The sequence below is a fragment of the Amblyomma americanum genome, chromosome 8, assembly GCF_052857255.1.
Source record: "Amblyomma americanum isolate KBUSLIRL-KWMA chromosome 8, ASM5285725v1, whole genome shotgun sequence".
In the NCBI taxonomy this organism is placed as follows: Eukaryota; Metazoa; Arthropoda; class Arachnida; order Ixodida; family Ixodidae; genus Amblyomma; species Amblyomma americanum.
Window position 1 is genome coordinate 41,496,757 of NC_135504.1, and position 12,223 is coordinate 41,508,979.

Below are 12,223 nucleotides of genomic sequence, written 5' to 3' on the forward strand. Positions count from 1 at the left end.
GCTCCGCTCAATGTGACCGAAGACGGTCAACCCCCTCCCCGCACACTCAGTGAATAAAAAAAAAACCTTGCGTCTAGGCAGGGAATCGAACCAGGGCCTTTGAGGCGAAGACGCGACCACTCCGCCGCAAGGTTTAACCGTGGATAAAGTCGCATTCAGTGAATGCGCGCCTCTCATATATTAACTCTTCCGAACCAGATGTCGCCGTGCTTACGCTACGTATAGCCTGGGCTAACAGGGTTAGGGCACCATCAATTTTTGCGACCACTATTAAAACGGGGAAGGGGTCACGTTGAAGACTGACTCCACTGACGCCGCGAACTTGAAACGCAGGTTGCACCAGCCGCCACAATGTTCACGCAACCACACATTCCAGAAAATGCTTGCTGAAGTGTTTCTCGTGCGCATATGTTTGCGCACTCCTCATACGCTGAGACTTGTGAGGAAGTACTGCAACGCTGCTGTGCTATCTCACAAGCCACTTTGCTGCACCTGTCCAAACACAGACGCGGACCCCAAAATACCAACCCCGAGTGCGGAGCAATGGGAGGCTCTGCTGCCCAGCGACCCCTGTGAAGACCAACAATGGCTGGTACCCCGAAATCAACGGGCGGCAGTGGCTGGCGGAGCCCTGGACTGAGGGCAACCAACTATCAATTAAAAGTGGACGAGCTCGACACAGAAGACTCCTGGGGCTACAGCCATGGAGACAACATCGCTGAAGATGCCCCTAAAACCCCAGATAACCATAAAATTTTCTGCTCCTCCTGCATCCTTTCCGGCTGCGGTTTCGTCGTCGACTTAGAGCGGAATAAATACTGCGTCTTCTCTGCCGAATAATTATTGGAAGCGCACGCCATCTCTAGACGAACCGGCAGGTATTGAATCAGCTACGCGCGTTTATTTGCATTAAAAACCATGAATAGCTCCGACATCCCTGCCCAAAATTACTGTTGAATCTGTCGACACAACGTAGTATCATATGTACAACCGTACACCTGATAAATCTGTCCTTGCACAGAGTAAACTGTTGATAAGGCCGTGATATATCAGCGACGAAGACGCACACAATCCAAGAAGTGAAAAAATTAAGTGGCTTAGCTCGTCAATGCAAGGATATATGTAGCGTGAGCTACGCTGCGCCGCTGAGCAGCAATTTCGCTCTCGTTCTCCATGCCTATACCACACTGGTAAACGCCCCGCAATATGTACGCCACCACTGATACCTCTGCGCATGCGCAAGAAATGAGAGGCGCTATTAAGCGGCGCCGGCGCATCGTCAGATTTGGCTACCGAGCAACGGAGGCGCACAGCTTTGCACGCGCCGGCGCCAGTGCGTCTGCCGCGGCTATGACGCGGCAATGACCGGCGAGGCGAACTCAGAGGCGGCGGCTCCGGCGCACCAGCTGTGCGCCATGTGACGTCACTGCTCCTCGCATGCGCAGCGCGTGGCTCCAGGAGCCACGCGAAATTGCTCAACCTCGGCCAGTGTAGCTCAGCTACAAAAAGAAAGTTTTCATATGGTTTTGGGTCTTTATTAAAATGTGGAAAGAAATCAAGACCAGAATAATAAAGCAGCATCGACAGTTCACACACAATAAAAAAGCCGTGCACTGATTGACACAGCTTGCAATGCCTTACAATGCCAGGAGAGTATACGCTGACACTATGCAAAGAAGAAATGACATGACGTTCGCACATAGGAGGGACACGCCCCCTTCGTCAAAAACTAACATCGCAACTACTCTAAAATGCAGAGTTCATAAAAGCCACGTATGATGGGAATGTAATCGGCGACCTTTAACATCAAGGGTCAAGATGGGAAGAACTACTCTGAGATGACATGCGAAACATGAGTAAAATATGGTCCGACCACTGGCATCGTATGAAAGATGCTGCCACTAAAGATAGTACAACGATCACACCTCGTACAAGAAGAATGCGCTAAAATATACTAAAAGCGGTGACAACTGAATTACGCAGCGACCGAAGCTGGAGGCTAATAGGAATACCTAGACGACGACATGCTCAGCCGAAACTCAGGAGCACTGCAGTTCGCTGTTTGGTCCATATAGGTGCCACCTGTCCAAATCTGTACGATAGGGATGCATAGGTAAAGTTAATGAGCCTGCTTTCTTTTAAAGCGTGTAGTCCTTTAGTGCCGCGGTTTCTTCAATCCGATTAACGTCGTCATAGCGCAGTCTGGCGAGCACGGTGCATTCGAAAGAAAGGCACCAGCCTCGAAGTCCTTCCTTTCACCCGGGCCGCTGAGTCGCCAACATCGAATCCAGGTCACACGGTGCAGGCTGTGACGTTCATCCAAGTAGTGCGCATGGACAGTTTCAAGCAGCGGTAGACGCCTTGACAGCTCTGAAATCGATTCCTGAGCGCAGCCACTTGCGTCGACGCCGGAAACGATGCACAGTGTCCGTAGACGCAACACGCCTGCGGTGCTGAGTTCGTTGCAGATCGCACTCACGGCCACGTTGGGACTCCGCAGGGTCAGAGACCGCAAGTGCTCACTCGAACTGAAGCACGCAAGGAAGGATCGTCCATCGCAGGAAGTCATGCTCTTCTGTGGCCAGGTTATACGAAGGCGCACCAAGTTACACTCAGCCAAGAATTTGTGGCACCCCAGACCGTAGAAAGACAACAGAGTAAGGCTCTGCAGCCTGGTCCCTCGGTGCAAAGCGGAGAAAGTGTGTCTGTTGATAGCAGTAAGAGGCAGGGAACACACACTACATTCCAAACAAATAGAGCTGCTGCCGTCTCCGCTGCGCACGTCAAGCTCTTCAAGCATTGCGCAGGAAGCCGCTAGTTGTTGGAGAGACGCGTTCGTCTGCAGGGCACACTGCGGAAGGGCGATGGCTCGCAGCAGAGAAAGGGCTTCGGAGGGGAATACCTGGCACAGCTCCGTTCCATGCTCGAAATGAACCAAGCTGAAGTTCAGCTCGGTAAGGCTGTTGCAGGAGTTGAGAAACATGTTCAAAGGCGAAGAGAGCGCCGGGCTCACATAATGGTTCCGATGGCGAAAGTACAACCGCCCCGAGGGGGGGATCAAGACGACCGTCAGCGACTGCTGCCGCCGCAACCACGGTCGACCGGACACTTGTGCCAGCTGCATTGGCGCTTCGGGACAGCATTCGACGCAGAAGATGAGCTCTTTTTCTGGAATAGATAGCTCCGCCAATGCGATCACGTATTTCAGGTGCACGCACGTGCAGGAGAAAATCGGCTTCATGCGATAAGTGATGTTGCCGAAAGTGGCAGATCCGACGCACAGGTACCCCAGTGGCACTTGAAGTTCCAGCGCCCTCACGAGTAACCATTTGCCAATTTGGGAGAACCTTTGGCTAGTGTAGGCGAAGCTTTCCAGCGTCCAATCGGGATTAACCAGTTTCTTGCAGGCGGCTAACGTGGCAGATTCTTTTACGTGGAGCGCGTGGACGTGTAGGTGTTCCAGGTTCAGGCAGCGTTTCCGGATTCTCTTGAAAAGGTCACAGGTTGCAAAGTCGTCATCAACTTCTACGTACATCCGGCGTAATTGCGGCAGGACGTTATTATCCGAGGCGGCAATATCGTCGAACCTGTCTAGATAGGTTTGCTCATTGAAAAGCGACCATTCTAGCCGGACCAGGCAGGATAACGATGTTATGAGCATGTCGAAAAGGTGCCGGGGACTTAGAATGCAGTTCACGCAGTACAGCTCCGACAGGTGTACGCATGCAGAGAGTGCCAGGAATACCTGTTGAGGGACAGCCATCAAGCAGCCGGTGAGACGCAGAGTCCTGACAGAACGTGCATCACAACGCTGTAAATGGCGAAGCAGGGCAGACGCATCCGAGTGACGGCTCAACGTAAGCGTACGGCTAAGCGTCGGCACGTGCCAAACATCCCGGTGGGCCACATCGCTTTCTTGAAGGGCTTGCAGTGTCTCGACGTCGAGGTAAACCACAATGCTCAGCCAAACATCGACGGGAAGAAAGAAGTATTCCAGATGGGACGAAGGCTCAGACATCTTTCGGATGCAGCACGTCAAACACTGTTGCTACCAGAATAGCTGGTCGGATCTGGAACTGTTGCTCCTGTGCCCGCAGCTGGGTAGGGCAGGCTGGAAGTGCGCTGTGTATCGACTGCAGGGTGGTTCTCAGACAGCAAGTCACCCAACACAGGTATTTAAAGCGATATCAGCGGCTAGCTTTAGTTTCTGATAATGCATAGAAGGGAGCGGCATCTGGCAACGATAATATTTCAGTCGTAATAAAGATACCTCGCCTAACTTGCGAACGGATCTGCTTGTAGCAACCGCGATAACAATGTTAGGTCGCTTGCTAAACACGTGTATACTACACAAAAATAAAACTCCGTGACAACGCATTTTGAATTCTAAGCCGACAGCATCGCTAGCATGAGAGCACGTAAGTACGGATCTGTTACTCATGCTGCAGACCGTCACTGTTTGCTTCGGAAGGCTTTCTCGGTAGAGCATAGACACGTGTCCGCTCTACGTCACAGGTTTCCAGTGAGCCGACATCCTTTCCAGGAGGCATGCTGTGTGCTGATTTCTTTAAACGCCAGTGCCTGGCAGTGACGACCGGAAGAGGAGGAGAGCGGTTGCGGGCACCTCCCAAAAATTGTGCCGAGCGGTTCCTTGAAAATCCGACGAGCAGACATTATTCGCTAACAGGGTAACCCGGTGGTGTAACGGCCGTAAGTCGTGCACGGGTCCTCTGTTTAGCGCGCTCTAGTCTGCACGTTAGGACAGCCAAGTTGTTGGAAATATCAGCAGGTCGTCAGTAATAGCGGGGTATTCCAGCGTATGAAAGAACGAGACCTTCTTAAGAACTGCGTTGTGAGTCACCTTGATACCTCAGCTGCACTCTCACGACATGAGCAGAACTTAATAAGATCATCATCGATGCCGCCTGCACGCCACACATCATTCGTAAATGGCTTACCGGCCCTCGCTAGCATCAAGGGGGCAATATTGACGTTGTGAAGTGCCCCTACGGAGGCTGTATGTGTCGTGCTGACCTGTACCACCTAGTTTGGCATTGTGCAGTGTTTCGTAAGGGACGCGACGACCTCGTTGCCAAGCATGGTTTTTCCACCGATGGCGAGGAATTTCGTGCATTGACCAAAGCCGGAGCGTACGGCATCTGGGAAGATATTGGCAAATATGCTAAGATAGGTGGCATCTAAAAAGCAGTGAAGGGTGCTGCTAGACAACCCATGCCGTCCCTTCATGTATTAATAAACCCCTACTTTTTGCTTCTTTAACCCAATTCCCCCACAAACATAAATAGACAGCTCATTCATAAGCGATCAAATGCCTTTAAAACCTTAGTTTCATTATCGATTTTCTTTCAAGATAATTTTTAAAGCTGTCCTCGAGATTCGGCGAGAATTTCTTCGAAGCCATGACGCAAGTAAAAAAAAACGCTAACGTTTTAAGTTAGTTATAGTTAAGCCGAGTAGAACGTGCGAAAGCACTTGAGGCAACACCGCCTAAAAGGAAGCTGCATCAAAGGCACGGTACGGGCAGCGCACGTCCACCGCCGCCGCGCGGCTGCTCGCAGGATTCCGGCTCCGATGGCTCATGCGTGTTAGGAGCGGTGACGGCGGAGCGCGCCGGTGACACAAAGCGAATAGTCCGTTTCCTGGAGCATGAGCGGCGGGCAGACGAAGAGAGGGAACATGTGAGAAGAGGCAGCTCCGCGGCCGGTTTACTAGTCCCCTCCCCTCCTTGCATCCCTTACGCCCCTCACCTGGTCCCTAAGAGTGATTCCCAAGTGCCAACATACGTCGGGACTAGTATCCCCCTCCCCCACCTTCATAGCAACTACCACCACCACCACACCCTACTAGCCTCCCCCACTCCTGCCAACCCTCTCGTAGCCGCATTACTTGAGCTGCGGCGGAGGTGGTGAGCGCTCGGAGCGGGGGGAGGGTGGGGTAATTTCTGCTGCATGACACGCGGAGTGGGATGGGGAAGAGGGAGGAGGGGGCGGGGTGCCGGTTCCTCGCGTTCACGAAGCAGTTGCAGAAGGCCTCCGCCGCTGGCCCGTAAAATTTCAAAGGTTGATGCATCACTTATACCTCCGGTTTCTGAGCTTCGTTAGCGAACTAGCGCTTTAACGCCACAATATTGCCTGCATCAACGACCTTCCCCACACCACTGCAAAGATTCTGGCGCCTTTCCTGGGGGCCTCGTTTGATTTTACTTAGTTTCCGCACCCAGTAACGCTGCTATATACTTTATCTTTAAAACAGCGAGCTGCTTGCCTCGTGCCTCAGTCAACCTCCAATTTGTCCTCAGAAGACGACATTAGAATTTTTCTCTCTAGCTGATGCCTCCATAAATGGCTGTCGCTAATAACAGCTTCTCCCAGAGTGATCTGACACCGACGCTGAAGGGACAGACCACGAAAACAACCGGGTGGCCTCGGCACTGCATCCGAGTGCGGCCTGCACTTGCTCCGCTGTCTGCAGGCGTAATTACTGAGGATAACTCAGAAAGTGTCTGTGGTGTGGTTCATTCCAAGCTAAGCCACCACAGTAGATACGTAGTTATGGTGCTCAGCTGCTTTTATTTATTTGGACTGCCACGGTGGGATCGCACAAACAAGGGCAGAGTCGGCAAATGGCAGCTCTGGTGCTAGCGCACTGTTGCCTAGGTTGCCTTACCTGTCATGGTTGAGGACAGCTTGATGGAGCAAGCAGGTGAACTTCAGAGTCGCTCGCCCAAGAACAGCTACGGGGGGCGACGTCCAACCGCAGATGAAGCCGAGCGCTGGAAACGTGAAGGGCTGACAGCGTCGCTCAACTTCTTCTGACACGCGCCGTTAGCGACGCCAATGTCGCGAGCGCTCTCTTTTTCTTCTCCCCAAACCGCTTGACCTTCATCATCATCAGCATAAATCTATGCAGTTGAGCATCTGCCCTACACTGGCATTTTTGCCTTTTTTTCTTGAAATTTTGGCCCTTGACATAAATTTCAAAACGTCGACATTCCATCTTCTTGGCAGCCTCCAAGGAGTTCCATCACACTTTGATATCCAATCGGTGAATTAAGTCACAACAATTAGCACTGCTAATTGCACTGGGGGGAAGTTAGAGCGCCTGCTATCACACTGCTGCGGCCACCCTAAATCTACGCATAATATGAAAGGAACTATCCAGACTATACTACCCAACCTGTAGCATAGGACACGTCATGTGACAATTTTTCATTGCGCAGGCTTCAACAAACCGAAGTGATGTTGGAAGAGTGGCAGCCTTTTTTCGCGATGTAGGAAGGTGTGCTGTGAGGATCGCTTTTTGTTTCATTTTTCCACCATTGCATTCATTTTAGGTGCGTTTTAAAGTACTTCGTTGTTAATATTGTCAAGTACTGATTATAGGAATCCAGCCATTGAGGAAGACGGTGAGAAAGTGCCTCTAAATGTCTACTGTTTATTCGTCAGAGATGCACCTAAAATCGACTGAATAACTCTGCGCCGGTTAAAGCAACAAGCGTGCTCGGCGGTCGCAGAACAGAATGGCCGCTGCTCTCTTCCGGGCTCAATTTGAAGCTGATAGATAAGTTTTGAGATACGGTGTGCAAAGTTACTACAACATTCTGGAACAACCTATAATCGGTCCACCTGGATGTGATCAACCCAGATAACTCAGGTCTCGTCTTGCATCACAAATAAAGCGATAAAGCCGCTTGTTGGCACGTTTGAAGAATTACCAAATAGTACATGATTCCCGGCAATACAGACATTGTAAGAAAACAACAGACTCCGAGAGATGCTGCGCAATTGTGTATTGTTTGGCTTGGTTTTATTTTGGTTAATGTCCCAAAGCGACTCGGGCTATGAGGGACGCCGCAGTGGAAGGCTTCACAAAATTTCGCCCACCCTAGGTCCTTCAACTTGCATCAACATGCACAGTACACGGGCCTCCAGCGTATAATCATTGTCATCACCCTGACTACGCCCACAACTGGGCAAATACCTCTAGCTCATATGTCTGTCTAATTCACCCTGCCTTTTACGAACCGTGCACACCATATGCCCGCAAACATCCTTATCTCAATCGGCCACCAGTCTCTGCGGCCCGCTATACGCTTCTATTCGCTTGGAATAAACTCCCTTACCCTTAACGACAAGCGGCTGTCCTGCGTTCCTATTACATGCCCTGCCCAAGCCCATTTCTTCCTCTTGATTTCGAGTAAGATGTCATTAACTCGTTTGTTCCCCCATCGACTCCGCCCGCTTCCGGTACCCTAACGTTACACCTATCGTTTTTTCCCATAGCCCGTTGCGTTGTTCTTAACTTGAGGTGAACCCTTTTCGATACCCTCAACGATCCGGCCCCGTAGGGGTGTACCGGTTAGATACAGCTGTTGTATATTTTTATCTTTAGAGATACTGGTACACTCCAATTCATAATCTTAGAGAACCTGCCATATGCGCTCCACCCCATTCTTAGTCATTCTAGTTATTTAGGTCTCATGATGCGGATCAGCGGTCACTACCTGCCCTAAGTAGAAACATTCCTTTACCTCTTCCAGCATCTCGCTACCGATTGTGAACTGCATTTCCCTTGCTAGACTGTTCAACATTACTTTGGTTTTCTGCATCGCCTCCATTGAAATGCGACTGCCGCGGCCGTGATTCAACCCGCGTTCTTCGGGTCAGCAGCCGAGCACCATAACAATCGCGACGCCTGCGATTGTGTCTTTTTATAGTCTACACCTGCTACGCGCTGTAAAATCTTGCCTCTCAAATGGTGTCTGCGCTCGCACCAGGTATATAGTTACAGAAGGCCCAGAAGAGCGATAGTATACTCCAGGCATTTCAGAACTCTGGCAGTAATTATTGTAGTTCGGCGACATATGCCATAATGTGGAAACTACGTGAACTGGAGGGTTTATTCACAATTTCTGGGCTTGAGATGGTGCAAGTACGGGCTGCAGCATGAGTGAGGCAAGAGAGTTGTGCGCTGCCCTGAGTGCATGTTCACGGGTCATGCGTCTGTCTTGCTCTTCGTTGGCTTCAAGGCTTTCTTGCTATATTACAGAGATGCGTCTCACCCTGCCGAAGTGGCTTCAGAATGCCAAATTCTGCCACATACTCTGAAGAATTTCAATGGGCGCTTGTTCCCCGGAGTTGTAATTCCAGAAGAACATCAATAAGCACAAGGCTCCTCATGGACAATAAGAGTACATTACACTAGCCGAAATATGTAAGTTGCATGAATGACTTCCTCTACCACCGTTCTCGAAAAATCCCTGTCCTGTGGTATTATCCGCCACTGTATTCCAACAAACTTCTAAGCTACATCCTCCCACTGGAGTTCAGGCCAGCCCCGATACGTTCGCATCCTTTGCTGTCCGCTGTAGGACTTCAGCCGATCACCGGCTAGCGGCTTTGCGCAAGAGTTGTGAAGTGCGAGTCATTTCTTGCACTTCGTGTTCTCTAAGGCATCGTAAGCTGGCGTTCCGGTGAACTGCCATCTCTTCCCGGCGCTTGTGCGAGGTATCTATGTTGGCCATAAAGGAATGACTGGCATGCGAGACCTTTTACTGTCATTTTATGTGGACGGCTACAGCTTAAATATTTGCGCTGGCAGGTTAGGTCAGCTGGCCGTTCCGTTCAGCCCACTAGGTACTATATCGAACTAGAAACCTGGGAAGTGTGTCACGTGGTCGTAAACATAGGAAGTTTCAGCGATGGCCGCTTGGAGCAGCACGTGGTGGCGCTTCGGGAAGAACTGCTCTTAGCGTGGAGAACATAGCTTTGTATGCCGTATCCATCGCCACAATTTCTGAGCGGCGATCGTTCTGGCGGCCATGGTAGGCACTAACTTGTAAATTTAATTTTATTACGTATTGAACATTTCTCCCGGTCCACTGCGACACGATGCTTGGCGATTAATCACAGTTGTTCTGCAACACTGGGTGAAGTGGCGAAATGAAGTCTTACACAAACAGTCATTATATAGCTCAGCCCAGCGCAGTCACAATACACAGTGTGTGTTCAGCTACGACTTTATATAATTACTGAAAATTGGCTTTTTGAGTTAGAAGAGTGTTTTTGCGGCCTAGCATTATGAGCGGTGTAGTACATCAGAATGCCGCTCAGACCAGAATACTAGCAGTCTGGTTTATTATTATTGAAAAGTTAACTTATAACTAATACAGTCAGTCTCCTTAATCATCAAGGGGCGTGTAGCCCACCGTAAGTATTATTCATATCAGTTTTTAGAATCAACACGGTTACCCTCGACGCTGTGGTCCAACAAACTTTAGCTATTTCGGCGAACTTTTCCTTAGCCTTAGCTGCTTATACGCCACTTAACCCAACACAACAAAACAAATAACATTTATAGTGTTAGATCGGTAGCCTTGGCGCCAAATTACAAAGCCAAGCGAGCTGTTGCAATTTCGCGCGCAAACTTGGGTTCACGCGAAAAGAAAACCGCAACACGTTGCATGGGCGCGCGACAGCCCAACCGCGAGCAAAAATTGGAAAACGCCGCCTTCACGAGCAAGCTGTCTACACAGTCTCCGCGAGCACGATTTCTACGCAGCAATCGGATACAGGCACAAAAAGCAGCCAAATTGAACTGCGGAAAAGCTGTTTACATGCGCGCTGGAAACATCCTGCGATGATTATCTCGCACAACCCGGCTAGCGCTTTGCGGCATTGGAGATTGTATCAGCCAGGCTGTCCGTCGTTCGTGCTAAGTGGGCTAACGGCTCTACGTTCTAGAACAATCACGAGCGATCTACTACCCACAGAGCAAGTTTATTACTCTTTGACGCACTCAAGAACAACAGTGTAAGCAATTCGGAAAAAAAACACATAAGATCACCTTAATACGGCAATAAAGAACCAGAAGAGTCCAAACTGGCTCTTACAGCGAAGTAATCGTGAACAAATTACGTAAATAAAAATAAGTAACACTTAAACGCTCAAAGTGTCACTCTGCTCATAGAAGACTAGAGCAGGAGATGCGAGGGGTGAGGGTTTTACGCCAATGACGTCAATTGTGGCCTGGCATCTGTTATGAAAACAAACCCCACCTCGCCTTCTGTTGCTACCTGGTCAGACATGTATCCCCATGCAACAAGGCGCAGGTTCTGCAGCGTCGGAATCATAGCCCGAGCAGGGATTCAAAGAACGTCAGCAGGGTATTCCCCGAGCCATACAACAGATATTGTTGCGGCCAACACTGGACTATTAAACGGGCAGCGTGTACACCTGGCTCCCCCGCCGGCGCGAACATGAAACGCCCCTTGCACGAGCCGCCGCCAGATTGTATGAGCAAAAGAAACCTAAAAAATACGTGAAGAGTTTCTTGTGCACCACAGTTTCTGCACTGCTCATTAGATGTACGCTGGAGGATAGGAATGTTTCTGTACTCCCTCTCGCGCCTCAACGTTGTTACAGTCACTCCCTCCATCCGGTCCAGCTGTGGTTTGCTCTACCAATAAGAGCGAAGTAAATACTGCGTCTTCCCTTTCATCAGGAATAATTATTCAAGCGCACGCTATTTTAACACGCCTTGGAAGATCCTGAATGAACTAGGCATGTTTATCTCTGATATAAGCCACGAACACATCCGAAATGTCTGTCCGCAAGCATTGTTCTTGAATCTTTGGGAAGTATTGCCTATTCGCGCATACGCCACACATATCGATCCTCGCAGGGAACAAATTGACTATAAGGCCGTGCAAAGTCAGCGATGTCCAAATGGTGAATTGAGTTATCACCATTAGCCCAGCTGATAACACTCGAAGACTGTTACAGCCCCTTATATCCCCCTGCAGAGGCCAGCCTACGCCTCCGCAGAGGCTGAAAGAAACAGTCGAGAATATACCACGCAGTCTGTAGGCTAGGCTACGTCATGTGAGTTTATTTTTTTCTCGCGCATGACTTCAAGACACCAAAGGGCTGTTGAAGTTTTGCAAGTCTTTCAGCACGATGTATGAATGAGCGCTGTGAGGCCCCCTTTTCGTTTTCATTTCCCACCACTGCATTCCTTTTAAATTTGCTGCCATGAAATTCCTGGTTAATATGGTAATTAAGAGAAAACAATGGAGTGCTATGAGCTGCTGCGCGTTTTTCTCTGGTTAGGTTTGCTAATATAGGCTTGCTTATATAGTCAATGAGGGGCGCCGCAGTGGAAGGCAAGCGGATAATTTCGCCCACCTGGGGTTCTTTACCGT

The 12,223-nt window shown here is 50.0% G+C and overlaps 1 protein-coding gene across 1 annotated transcript in view; it reads right to left on the reverse strand.

The window, feature by feature from the left end:
• The window catches only part of LOC144101480 (uncharacterized), a 252,786-nt gene that overhangs the window by 205,506 nt on the left and 35,057 nt on the right, over positions 1-12,223 (reverse strand). Inside the window, exon 3 of the mRNA XM_077634661.1 lies at positions 6,688-6,793. Within this exon, the coding sequence (XP_077490787.1) occupies positions 6,688-6,694 (7 nt within the window). The 5' untranslated portion in view covers positions 6,695-6,793. The remainder of the gene's footprint in view (positions 1-6,687; positions 6,794-12,223) is intronic.